This window comes from Carcharhinus amblyrhynchos, chromosome 26 (genome assembly GCF_965287045.1).
Source record: "Carcharhinus amblyrhynchos chromosome 26, sCarAmb.v2.hapA, whole genome shotgun sequence".
Lineage (NCBI taxonomy): Eukaryota > Metazoa > Chordata > Chondrichthyes > Carcharhiniformes > Carcharhinidae > Carcharhinus > Carcharhinus amblyrhynchos.
Window position 1 is genome coordinate 15,062,035 of NC_137349.1, and position 14,236 is coordinate 15,076,270.

A 14,236-nucleotide genomic window follows, 5' to 3' on the forward strand; every position below is an offset into this window, starting at 1 on the left:
ATCAGTCGCTGCAAATATTAATATCACTGTGTCCCGAAACAGGGATGCAGGGATTCTGTCCATTAGAAACCCAGGCTGCTTTGCCGAGCTGTATCTAAATGGTTCTGTCTATTTAACAGCTCGCTCGGAGAAGTATCAACATTTTGCATCAGAGGAAGATGAGGACACGAATGATGAAGATTCATCTCTGGAGATAAGGCAATTTTCATCCTGTTCACACCGATTCAGTAAGGTACGGAAGCTCCGGAAGCACCGCGCTGTCAGGGTGTCAGTATTGAGGGAGTGCCGCACTGTCAGAGGGCCAGCATTGAGGGAGTGCTGCACTGTCAGAGGGTCAGTATTGAGGGAGTGCTGCACTGTCAGAGGGTCAGTATTGAGGGAGTGCTGCACTGTCAGGGTGTCAGTACTGAGGGAGGGCCGGTATTGAGGGAGTGCTGCTCTGTCAGAGGGCCAGTACTGAGGGAGTGCCGCACTGTCAGAGGGTCAGTGCTGCAATAGCCGTGGGTAAAGTTATGCACCATGTAACCTTGAAGTTCATTCTGAAACCTTCCAGGGAATTGGCTATTTGTGTAACGTCATGGTTCATGTGTCTCCTTGTGGGAGGCTAGGGCCTACTGGTATTATCACTAGACTATTGATTCAGAAACTCAGCTAACGTTTTGGGGATCCGGGTTTGAATCCCACCACAGCAGATGGTGGAAATTGAAATCATTTAAAAATATCTGGAATTAAGAATCTATGATTACCATGAAACAGCTGTTGATCATTGTGAAAACCCATCTGGTTCACTAATGTCCCTTAGGGAAGGAAATCTGCCGTCCTTATCCGGCCTGGCTTACATGTGACACCATTGCTACAGCAATATGGTTGACTCTCAACTGCCCTCCAAGGGCAACGAGAGATGGGCAATAAATGCTGGCCAGCCAGCGATGCCCATGTCCCACACATGAATAAAGAAAAATATGGCAGATGAATGCATGGTTAAAGGATTGGTGCAGAGGGCAGGGATTCAGATTCTTAGATCATTGGGATCTGTTCTGGGGCAAAGGTGACATTTTTAAGAGGGATGAGTTGCATCTGAACTGGAGGGGGACCAATATCCTGGGGGGCAGATTTGCCATTGCTACAAGAGAAGGTTCAAGTTACATTGGTAGGGAGGTGGGATCCTCAGCAGCAGGGAAGCAAATGAGGGGCTGAAAGGAGATGCAGTACTCAGCAACGATATGCTGAATGGACCCGATAGACAGGAGCATGGCAGAGAGCAGGGAAAACTTGTTTGATTAAATTGCACCTATTTCAGTGCAAGAGGGCTGAAGGTAAGGCTGATGAACTCAGGGCATGGATAGATATGTGGTACTGGGATATTACAGCCATAACTGAAACATGGCTAAGGGAGGGACAGGACTGGCTCAATGTTCCAGGGTACAGGTGCTTTAGGCAGGATAGAGATGGAGGAAGGCGAGGAGGGGGAGTTGGACTTTTGATAACGGGGAGCATCACGGCAGTAGCGAGAGAAATAACTGAGAGATCATCCAGCGAGGCTTTGTGTTAGGAACTAAGAAATAAGGAGGGGATGGTGACCTTATTGGGATTGTACTGTAGGTCCCCAAATAGTCGATGGCAATTAAAACGCATATACAGGGAAATTCAGGAGAATTGTATCAGTGATAGGGTTGTCATAGTAGAGGATTTTAATTTTCCTAACATAGTCTGGAACTGTCATTATGGTAAGGACTTAGATGGGTGGAATTTGTTAAGTATGTCCAAGAAAGTTTCTTTAGGCAGTGTGTGGAAGGTCCTACTCGGGAAGGGGCAACATATGACCTACTCTTGGGAAACAGGGCAGGGAGGTGACGGTGGGACCACTTTGGGATCAGTGACCATAGTTCTATTAATTTTAAAATAATTACAGAAAGGGACAAACTGGTCCATAGTGCAAGTTCTAAATTGGGACAAGGTGAATTTTGATGGCATTAGACAGCAGCTTACCAGGGTTCATTGGAGCAGCTTGTTTGAGGGCAAAGATCTGGAGCAGGTATATCCAAGAATACTGCGTGAGGCTGGAGAAGAAACTACAGAGCGCTGGCTGAGATTGTTGCGTCATCATTCACCATGGGTGAGGCACCAGAAGACTGGAGGGTAGCAAATGTTGTGCCCTATTTAAGAAGGGCTGCAAAGAAAAACATGGGAATTATAGACCTGTAAACCTAACATCTGTGATGGATAAGTTATTAGAGAGGATTCTGAGGGATAAGATATACAGGCATTTGGAAAGTCAGGATTTGATTAGGAGGAGTCAGCACAGCTTTGTACATCAGAGATCGTGCCTTACACATTTGCTAGAACGTAAGAACCAGGAGCAGAAGTAGGCCATCTGGCCCCTCGAGCCTTGCTCTGCCATTCAATAAGATCACGGCTGATTTTTTTGTGGTCTCACCACTTCCTGCCCGCTCACCATAACCCTTAGTTCCTTTACTGTTCAAAAATCTATCTATCCTTGCCTGAAAAACATTCAATGAGGTAGCCTCAACTGCGTCACTGGCAGGGAATTCCACAGATTCACAACCCTTTGTGTGAAGAAGTTCCACCTCAACTCAGGCCTAAATGTACTTCCTCTTATTTGGAGGCTATGCTACCTAGTTCTAGTTTCACCCGCCAGTGGAAACAACTTCCCTGCTTCTATCTTATCTATTCCCTTCATAATCTTATATGTTTCTATAAGATCTCTCCTCATTTTTCTGAATTCCAATGGGTATAGTCCCAGTCTACTCAGTCTCTCCTCATAAGCCAACCCTCTCAACTCTGGAATCAACCTAGTGAATCTCCTCTGCACCCTTTCCAGTGCCAGTATATCCTTTCTCAAGTAAGGAGACCAAAACTGTACACAATACTCCAGGTGTGGCCTCATCAACACCTTATAATGCTATAATTATGCTGTTTTTAAACTCCCTCCCTCGAGCAATGAAGGACAAAATTATATTTGCCTTCTTAATTACCTGCTGCACCTGCAAACCAACTCCTTGTGATTCCTGCACAAGGACACCCAGGTCCCTCTGCACAGCAGCATGCTGCAATTTTTTTACCATTTAAGTAATAGTCCATTTTGCTGTTATTCCTACCAAAATGGATGACCTCATATTTACCAACATTGTACTCCATTTGCCAGACTCTTGCTTACTCACTTAGATTATTTATATCCCTTTGCAGACTTTCAGCGTCCTCTGCACACTTTGCTCTTCCATCCATCTTCGTGTCATCTGTGAATTTTGACACACTACACTTGGTCCCCAATGCCAAATCAGCTATGTAAATCGTAAACAATTGCGGTCCCAACACTGATCCCTGAGGCACACCGCTTGTCACTGATTGCCAACCAAAAAAACACCCATTTATCCCCACTCTTTGCTTTATGTTAGTTAACGAATGTGAGATCAGCCGTGATCCTATTGAATGGTGCAGCAGCCTCGAGGGGCCAAGTGGCCCATTTCTTATGGTTTTATTGTGTCCTGTTTAAGATGGTAGTGAGAAATCTCACTCTAAAAAGGGGATGCAGCATAAAATAAGGAAGTCTTGCTTCATCTGTACAGGGTGAGAGCCACCCCAGGGTCACCTTATTTAAAAGGGATATAACTCACATTGGAGGCAGTTCAGAGGTTCGTGGGCTGATTCCTGCAGCAAAGGGGCTGTGAGAAAGTGTTGAGTAGTTTGGGCCGATACTCACTGGAGATTAGAAGATCGAGGGGTGATCTTATTGAAATGTAGAAGATTCTGAGGAGCCTCGACATGGGTCTAAAACTGGAGAAAACCATCCCAAAACATCGGGTTTCTCATCTGGATGGAGCCGAGGAGAAATTTCTTCTCATAGAGGGTTGTTTGTTTTTGGAATTCTTTCCTTCAGGGAACAGGGCTGACTCATTGAGTCTATTTATTAATAAAACAATTCCTCATGGCAACACCAGCCCTGTGATTCATTCCTATAGTTCTCTCTTTAATTGGTTTGAACTTTTAGGCTGTGACTTTTCATGCTTTGACCATGTTGCAGGTTTACAGTAGCTCCGAGCAGCTGGCTGCTGCCTCTGGTCTGAACATCTCAGCAGCTGAATGCAGCCAGAACGAGGAGAGAGGAGAGTGGAACAGCTCAAAGAACACACTGAATGTCAGCCCTGGGTAAGAACAGACCTATTTCCCGGCCTGCTGCTGCTCCCTTCTGTTTGGATCACTCAGTTCCTGTGAAAAATGTCCATAGTGTCTCGGATTTGGGACGTCTGAGGCCATTCACAAGACAGTGGGCGGGATTCTCCGGAAAGCCGGAAAGCCCCACCCAAGGTTAATGGTCCTGTTCCGCCCACGACGATTCTGTTCCGTGAGTAGCAACAGGACCCTTGGATCTAAACCAAATCCCCAAACACTGCAGCAACTTAGATCAGCAACTGGAATTGGACTGTCCCAGAGAGGGAGGAACAAACACTCGGAACTCCCACCCAGAATCAGCACTGGGATACAGACTGGGAAACAAGCCAGGATATAGACGGAATTTGATTTCATTTGATTTGATTTCTTATCGTCACATGTATTAACATACAAGTGAAAAGTATTGTGCGCTGTACAGACAAAGCATATCATTCATTGAGAAGGAAACGAGAGAGTAAAGAATGTAGTGTTTCAGTCATAGCTAGGGTGTAGAGAAAGATCAACTTAATGCAAAGTAAGTCCATTCAAAAGTCTGACAGCAGCAGGGAAGAAGCTGTTCTTGAATCGGTTGGTACTTTTGTGTCTTTTTCCTGACAGAAGGTGAAAGAGACAATGTCTGGGGTCCTTATTATACTGCCTGCTTTGACGAGGCAGTGGGAAGTGTAGACGATGGTTGGGAGGCTGGGAGTCGGGACTGAGAGATAGGCCGGGAGTCAGACTGGTTCAGAGGCTCTGGATGTTAACAGTCCCTACAAAAAATGAAATTGTTTACTTAATTGGAAGTAGAGAGCATTGTTATACACACACAGCACAGGAGGGGGACAGCATCGTAATACACTCAGCACAGGAGATAGAGAGCACTGTAATACACACACGGCACAGGAGGGGGAGAGCATCGTAATACAGTCAGCACAGGAGATAGAGAGCATCGTAATACACGCATAAGACAGGAGGGGGACAGCATCGTAATACACACAGCACAGGATGGGGAGAGCGTTGTAATACACAGCACAGGAGGGGGACAGCATTGTAATACACACACAGCACAGGAGGGGGACAGCATCGTAATACACACATAGCACAGGAGGGGGACAGCATTGTAATACACACACAGCACAGGAGGGGGACAGCATCGTAATACACACATAGCACAGGAGGGGGACAGCATTGTAATATACACACAGCATAGGAGGTAGAGAGCATTGTTATACACACAGCACAGGATGGGGAGAGCATTGTAATACACACACAGCACAGGAGGGGGACAGCATCGTAATACACGCACAGCACAGGAGGGGGAAGATTGCCATCACAGGGAGATATCAGGGAAATGACTCAGGCTTCAGGAACTATTAGAGGGATTAGTGGGTAAACATGTAGAGATACGGGGATAGGGCCTGGGTGGGATTGTTGTTGGTGCAGACTCGATGGGCTGAATGACCTCTTTCTGCACTGTGGGGCTTCTATGGTTACACACACTAGGGGTACAGTCCCCATTACACACACTGGGGGTACAGTCCCCATTACACACACTGGGGATACAGTCCCCATTACACACGCTGGGGGTGCAGTCCCCATTACACACGCTGGGGGTGCAGTCCCCATTACACACGCTGGGGGTGCAGTCCCCATTACACACGCTGGGGGTGCAGTCCCCATTACACACGCTGGGGGTACGGACCCCATTAAACACACACGCTGGGGGTACGGACCCCATTACACACACACGCTGGGGGTACGGACCCCATTAAACACACACGCTGGGGGTACGGACCCCATTAAACACACACGCTGGGGGTACGGACCCCATTAAACACACACGCTGGGGGTACGGACCCCATTACACACACACGCTGGGGGTACGGACCCCATTAAACACACACTGGGGGTACAGACCCCACTGTACACACACACTGGAGGTACGGACCCCATTATACACACACACTGGGGGTACGGACCCCATTATACACACACACTGCGGTACAGTCCCTATTATATACACACACACACTGGGGATACGTTCCCCATTACACACACTGGGCTGATTCCTGCAGCAAAGGGGCTGTGAGGAAGTGTTGAGTAGTTTGGGCCGATACTCATTGGAGATTAGAAGATCGAGGGGTGATCTTATTGAAATGTACAGTCCCCATTACGCACACTGTGGGTATAGTCTCCATTACACACACTGGGGGTAGGGTCCCCATTACACACACTGGGAGTATAGTTCCCATTACACACACTGGGGTACAGTCCCCATTACAGCCACTGGGAATACAGTCCCCATTACACACACTGGGAATACAGTCCCCATTATACACACACTGCGGTACTGACCCCATTACACACACTGTGGGTGAAGCCCATTACACTCACACTGATGTTCAGACCCCATGACAGTCACACTGGGGGTACACTTCCCCCTTACACTCACACTGGGTGCAGTCCCCATTACACGTACTGGGGATACACTCTCCATTACGCACATACTGGCGGTACAGTCTTCATTACACCCATACTCGAGGTACTGTTCCCCATTACACACACACTGAGGGTACACTCTCCATTACACACACTGGAGGTACAGTCTCCATTACCCACACACTGGGTGAGTGTAACAGGTGGAGTATCAGCATTTTTGGGGTCACGGGTGCCAATGCCTGGTTGAAAGGTAACTTGGGCAAGTCCAAACAGAGCCATGGTTATGAGGGGTTGACAGAGAGTAGACCATGTAGCTGCTCAGCTAAATTGCGGATTGCACAAGTTTTGGAGAGTTCTAGATGATTGCATTCTGAAAAGAGATATCATCCTGAGATTCAGTCTGAGGAAGAGGCCTGAAGATCCCCCCCTGCCCCTTGCAGGAACCAGTGTAGTTATACCACAGCGCCGATCCAGATTAGAGCTCAGATATCAAGAGCAAGATGTCAGGAGTCTCTGAGTGAAGAATGTTCTCTATGAGGTACCTTGCCAGACTGTAGGTATACTACCAGAAGTGCATTGAGGGCTCCTGCCTCGCGACAGCTCCAGTAAGCAGTGGGGTTTTGGCAAGATGCTTGAAGAGGCTGCACCATCTCAAATCTGCTCAAAATCCTCGCTGCTGCTGCTATCCAACTACAGAATGGCCACATTCTCTCGTGACTGCACAGCCTTCACAAGGACGTTTTTATCATATCTGCAAGAACGTTGAACAGGGAGATAAATGAGCGGAAGCTGCAGTTGTCACCTCATTGCTAACTGGGTCTCATGTTCTTTCCCTGGGGTCTGCCGGCTGCGGATATCTCCCCCGACTGTGACTGAGGCTAATATCCAGACACAACCCCCAGGAAGGACTTCTGTGAGAGACAAATACATCCTGCACAACCTCCAAAACATTCAGTCTGCTCTGGAGGACATAAGCCCCACCTCATAACAAATTAAAGGGCCGTTGCCACAATCAGAGATGGGTGTCTGTGTGTTGTATATGTGTGTGTGTGTCTGTGTGTGTATGTTGTATGTGTGTGTGTTGTATGTGTCTGTCTGTGTGTCCCATCCCCATCCCCCGGTGCAGGGAGCTTGCCAGTGGTGGGTAAAAACAGGACAGGACTACAATAAAACAGCAATAATCAATGGGATGAATTCCGGGTTTAAGTCCAACCGATTTATTTGACAGTAAACTCACAAGCTTTCGAGGTTTCCCTCTTCGTCCAGCGAATGAAGAGTTCTGGCCTCAGACAGAGCATATAACAGCACAGACAGTTTACAGATTACTGATTAGAATTACACCTAACCTGCTATTCAAGTCTTAAAGTGGCCAACAATATGAGTGGAAGGAGCACTGAGCACAGGTTACAGAGATGTGTATTGTCTCCAGACAGTACAGTAAGTGAGGTTTTGCAAACCCAGGCAAGTCATGGGGGTTACAGATAGTGCGACATGAACCCAAGATCCCTGTTGAGACCATCCTCGTGTGCGGAACTTGGCTATCAGTCTCTGCTCAGCGACTCTGCGCTGTCGTGTGTCGTGAAGGCCGCTTTGGAGAGTGCTTACCCGAAGGTCAGAGGCCAAATGCCCGTGACCACTGAAGTGTTCGCCAACAGGAACTGATTAACAAACTTATTTTGCGTTCCCTAGCATTGAAAAGTTCTGGGAGTGATTGAATAAGGTTTTCTGCTATTTGATTGGGGAAAATGGAGAGAAATTATTTCTGCCGGATAAACTCCAGCTTGTGTGCCGAAAGCAAGGGAGTTAAAATCCAGATGATTCTCTGACCTACTGAGGTTTTCCAGAATTTTCTTTTTTTTATTTCAGATTTGCAGCATGTGCATTGTTTTATGTTTAATTATTTCTGTTGGTTTGGAAGCTGGACTAGGGGTTTGCTGTAAAAATGAGAGACAAACCTGTCCGGAGTCACAGGGAATCTGAGATCTTTGAGAGTAGATACAGAAAGGTCAGCACTCCAAATCCATTCTGATCCCCTGGGCGGGATTTTCCAGCATCGCTTGTCCCAAAACCTGAAAATCCTGCCTGAGGGTAATGGACGTTTCGATGGTCCACCCCTCGCCCACTCTGATTCCCGTGGCAGTAGCGTTCCGACCCCTGGTTTGAATGTTTGGGACTTGATGAATTGGAGATTGTGCACCGCTGCATGAATTGTAACCTTTGACTCTTTTATTACACAGCCTGAGGCCTCGAGCGTCCTCGGCTTGCTCCCACTTTGAGAGAGGTTCGAGTCCCACTGCCAGCAGTCCTGGCTCCAGCACGGTGCCTTGGTTCGCATTCTCCACTGAGGATGAAACTGAGATCTGTTCTCTGAGCCTGCCCGCTCCGCGGCGAGAGAAGCAAATCCCCATCGAACCACAACCTGAGCCCAATAGACCGCGGGCCCGGACATTCTCAGGTGAGAATCTCTGCACCTTCCACCATGAGGAGCTGATGGTGGGGAGGGTCTGCTCTGTGTGTAGTGGGGGCAGGGGGCTTCTGTGTGGTGGAGGGGAGGGCGGCCCTGTGTGGGAAGGTGGAGAGGTCGCTGCCCTGTGTGGGGAGGTGGAGAGGTCGCTGCCCTGTGTGGGGAGGGGGAGAGGTCGCTGCCTTGTGTTGGTGGGGGGAGAGGTCGCTGCCTTGTGGTGGGGGGAGAACTGCCCTGTGTTGGTGGGGGGAGGTTGCTGTGTGGTTGAGAGGGGCTTGGGGGGGTAAGGTTTGATGATTGTGGCGGTTCATTGGGAGTTTATTGGGAGCCTGTGGGCTGAAGTTTGAGTTGCTTTTGGATCTTTTTCAGATGTTCTTACAAGCAGTATTAATCTCATGCGTCTACGTAGCAACAGTGTGGGCCAAAGGAACTCAACTCCAAAAGCAGCATGCCCCACACCAACTCACAAAATCGAAGGTCAGCTTGAAATAACAGAGAAGGACTGGCTAGCTCCTGGAAACTCAGTCCCCAAATCGGCATCTATCAGCGCTCTTTCACTTCTCGTTGCAGCTGGTAAGTGGAAACTGGGTGGAAGTGAAAAGAACTGAGAAAAGATCTGGGAGCAAATTCCAAGCTGCCTTGGACTCCTTGGTATTTACGAGAGGGATCATTGGAAGCAAAGATTCAGGGAGGAGGTGTTTGGGCCTCTGTTCCATACCCAATTCACAATTTTTATAATTTTCATCTTTACCAGGATGTTTATTGCAAGCTCCCCGTCCGCAAGATCCTCTCAGTCTGCCCCAGTTCTACATTCCAAACAGCCCAGCCTTCTGATCATAGAAACCCTACAGTACAGAAGGAGGCCATTCGGTCCATCGGGTCCCACCGAAACAATTGCACCTAGGCCCTAGCCCCGTAACCCCACTCACTTATCCTGTTAATCCCCCTGACACTAAGGGGCTATTTAGCATGGCCAATCCACCTAACCTGCACATCTTTGGACTGTGGGAGGAAACTGGAGCATCTGGAGTAAACCCACACAGACATGGGGAGAATGTGCAAACTCCACACATGATGTGGAAATGCCAGCATTGGACTGGGGTGGGCACAGTAAGAAGTCTCACAACACCAGGTTAAAAGGTTTATTTGGTATCATGAGCTTTTGGAGTGCCTGATGAAGGAGCAGCGCTCCGATAGCTCATGTTCCAGATAAAGCTGTTGGACTTTAACCTTGTGTTGTGAGACTTCTTACTGTGCAAACTCCACACAGACAGTGACCTGAAGCTGGAATTGAACCCGGGTCCCTAGTGCTGTGAGGCAGCAGTGATAATCACTGTGCCATCCCCTCAATGGTCCACTTTGGCAAGGTGGCAGAGAGAAGTGGTTCAAATAGTTAACTAGGCATCAATTCCTCTCAAACAATTGTTTAATTGATGGATTTGTTCTGAAAGGTCTGATCAGAACAAAGAAAATTACAATACAGGAACAGGCCCTTCAGCCCTCCAAGCCTGAACCAACCATGCTGCCTGACTGAACTAAAACCTCCTACCCTGACGGGGACCATATCCTTCTATTCCCATCCTATTCATGTATTTGTCAAGACACTCCTTAAAAGCCACAATCATATCTGCTTCCACTACCGCCCCTGGCAACGAGTTTCAGGCACCCACTACTCTGTGTGAAAAGATCTACCTCGTACATCTCCTTTAAATCTTGCCCCTTAAACCTATCCCCCCTAGTAATTGACTCTTCCACCCTGGGGAGAAAAAAGTCTTCTGACTATCCACTCTGTCCATGCCTCTCATAATCTTGTAGACTTCTATCAGGTCGCCCTCAACCTCCATCGTTCCAGCAAGAACAAACCAAGTTTCTCCAACCTCTCCTCATAGCTAATGCCCTCCATACCAGGCAACATCCTGGCAAACCTTTTCTGTATCCTCTCCAAAGCCTCCACATCCTTCTGGTAGTGTGGCGACCAGAATTGAACACTATATTCCAAGGCCTAACTAAGGTTCTGTAAAGCTGCAACATGACTTGCCAATTTTTAAACTCAGTGCCCCAGCCGATGAAGGCAAGCATGCCGTATGCCTTCTTGACTACCTTCTCCACCTGCATTGTCAGGTACACTCTGTGTACCTGTATACCCAGATCCCTTTGCCTATCAGTACTCCTGAGGGTTCTGCCATTTACTGTATATTTCCTATCTGTATTAGACCTTCCAAAATATATTACCTCACGTTTGTCCAGATTAAACTCCATCTGCCATCTCTCCGCCCAAGTCTCCAACTGATCTATATCCTGCTGTATCCTCTGAGGGTCCTCATCACTATCCGCAAATCTACCAACATTCGTGTCATCCGCGAACTCACTAATCAAACCAGTTACATTTTTCTCCAAATCATTTATATATACATCCTTTATATATATATAATACAAACAGCAATGGTCCCAGCACTGAGGAATGCCACTTGTCTCAGCTCTCCATTCAGAAACACACCTACTACTACCCTCTGCCTTCTTTGACCGAGCCAGTTTTGTATCCACCTCCCCAAATCATCTCTGATCCCATGCAACTTCACCTTCTACACCAGTCTGCCATGAGGGACCTTGTCAAAGGCCTTACTGAAGTCCATGTGGACAACATCCACTGTCTTACTGTCATCAATCATCTTTGTCACTTCCTCAAAAAACTTGATCAAGCTCGTGAGACATGACCTACTTCACAAAACCATGTTGCCTCTCACTAATACATATAGCAATATTTATTCCCAAGTGGGAATAAATCCTGTCTTGAAGAATCCTCTCTAATAATTTCCCTACAGTGGTGTAAGGCTCATCGGCCTCTAATTACCTGGGTTATTCTTGCTATGATGTGGATATGCCGGCGTTGGACTGGGGTAAACACAGTAAAAAGTCTGACAACACCAGGTTTAAGTCCAACCGATTTATTTGATAGTAAACTCACTAGCTTTCGCTCTTGAAAGCTAGTGAGTTTACTATCAACTAAATCGGTTGGCCTTAAACCTGGTGTTGTCAGATTTTTTACTGTTATTCTTGCTACCCTTCTTAAATGAAGGAACAACATTGGCTATTCTCCAATCCTCTGGGACCTCCTCTGTAGCCAGTGTACCCAGCAATTTCCTCTCTTGCCTCTCTCGGTATTCTGGGGTATATCCCTTCAGGCCCTGGGGACCTGTCTGTCTTAATGTTTCTCAAGAACACCAATACGTCCTCCTTTTTGATCTCAATATGACTCAAGCTATCTACACATCCTTTCCCAGACTCACCATCCACGAATGTTGCCTTTTTTTCAGATGGTTTTAGCTCTGCTCCAGCATCTCCCAGGTCTCTTTCATCAAATGTTTCATCCCGAGACGCCTCACCTAGTCGTGATCACTCATTGACCATCGCAAGTCTGCGGCCTCCAATAATTATTCACAGTTCTGGAAAGAAGTTTGGATTCACATTACGGGCAATTCGCGTCTATGTGGGAGACAGTGATGTGTATACTGTACATCACATGGTTTGGGTAAGAATAGGCCTGCTATATTTTGGTATATACACCTGGTTTGGGTAGAAAGAGATGTTGGCTGGAATATTATCAGTCCTTGGTGTCAGACTGGGTGGCAAGAAGGCTGGCGAGATGGCTGAGGAAGATGTCAGGGCCATTCTGACACCTTCTGTCAACGCAACATTTCTCCATCTTCAGGAAAACTGGCAGCTGTGCTACTGATGGGAGCTCAACTGAACAATTTCCGTAGCAAATAATGGACTTTTTGCTCACGTTTTGTGGAGAGCAGGGGTTGGGGGAGGGGGTGAAGAAGGTCCTGCTGTGAGGAGAGTCAGTCCCTAATCCTCATTAATCTTTCATGCAGAACCTTGTCAAACACCTTTTGAAATTCCAAATAAATTACATCTATTGCCTCACCACTGTCTACCCTAGCTCTTACCTGCCCAAATAGTTCATCAATATTGGTGGATCAAGATTTCCCCTTTGTAATCCATACTGACTTTTCATTGCCAATTTTCCCATTTCTCGATGTTCTTCCATTCTCTCCTTTAGTTATTTTATTTATTTATTAGTGTCACAAGTAAGACTCACATTAACACTGCAATGAAGTTATTGTGAAAATCCCCCAGTCACCATATTCCGGCACCTGTTCGGGTTCACTGAGGGAGAATTTAGCACGGTTAATGCATCTAACCAGCACATCTTTCGGACTGTGGAGTGCCTGGAGGAAACCCATGCAGACACAGGGAGAACGTGCAAACTCCACAAAGACAGTGGCTCAAGCCAGGAATCGAACCCGGCTCCCTGGCACTTTGAGGGAGTAGTGCTAACCACTGTGCCACTCTAACCCATCATTCGTCCCACATTCGATGTTAAACTGATTGGTCTAAAATATCCTGAATATATTCTTATTAAATACAAGAATGATATCAGCAAGGGATGGCTAAATAAACCTACACAAATGCAATCCGATACCTCCAAGAGGGCCGTCTGTATTTTGCTGCCTGATTTCCTATTAGTTCCATGTTTCGTTCACACATGAGTCACAACTCGATGTGAAACACAGAGTTAACATCATCCAATTCCATTTGAACTTCCCCATTTGCTTGTGTCAAAATGCTTGTGTTTTTAAGAGACAATTAATATTTATGCCCATTAAACTCGTCCCCCTCTCCACCATTATTGGCTAATTTGCTGTTCTGTTTCTATGCTCAGCACACACAGCAGTCCGTCCAAGGAGTATCTCACCGTCTAGCTTCATTTTTACCCTCTCCCTCTGTCTCTCTCTCCCTCCTTCTGTCTCTCTCTCTGTCTCTCCCACTGTCTCTCTCTCTCTCTCCCACTGTCTCTCTCTCTCTCTCCCACTGTCTCTCTCTCTCTCTCCCACTGTCTCTCTCTCTCTCTCTCTCTCCCCCTCTCCCTCTGTCTCTCTCTCTCTCTCCCTCTCCCTCTGTCTCTCTCTCTCTCCCTCTGTCTCTCTCTCTCTCTCCCTCTCCCTCTGTCTCTCTCTCTCTCTCTCTCTCTCCCTCTGTCTCTCTCTCTCTCCCTCTGTCTCTCTCTCTCTCCCTCTGTCTCTCTCTCTCCCTCTGTCTCTCTCTCTCTCTCCCTCTGTCTCTCTCTCTCTCTCCCTCTGTCTCTCTCTCTCTCTCCCC

The 14,236-nt window shown here is 47.3% G+C and overlaps 1 protein-coding gene across 1 annotated transcript in view; it reads left to right on the forward strand.

Moving 5' to 3' along the window:
* The window catches only part of LOC145358818 (microtubule-associated serine/threonine-protein kinase 3-like), an 85,406-nt gene that overhangs the window by 59,156 nt on the left and 12,014 nt on the right, over positions 1-14,236 (forward strand). The window contains exons 18-22 of the mRNA XM_080213130.1: positions 120-232; positions 4,043-4,167; positions 8,847-9,064; positions 9,443-9,646; positions 12,388-12,602. Of these exons, the coding sequence (XP_080069256.1) occupies positions 120-232; positions 4,043-4,167; positions 8,847-9,064; positions 9,443-9,646; positions 12,388-12,602 (875 nt within the window). The remainder of the gene's footprint in view (positions 1-119; positions 233-4,042; positions 4,168-8,846; positions 9,065-9,442; positions 9,647-12,387; positions 12,603-14,236) is intronic.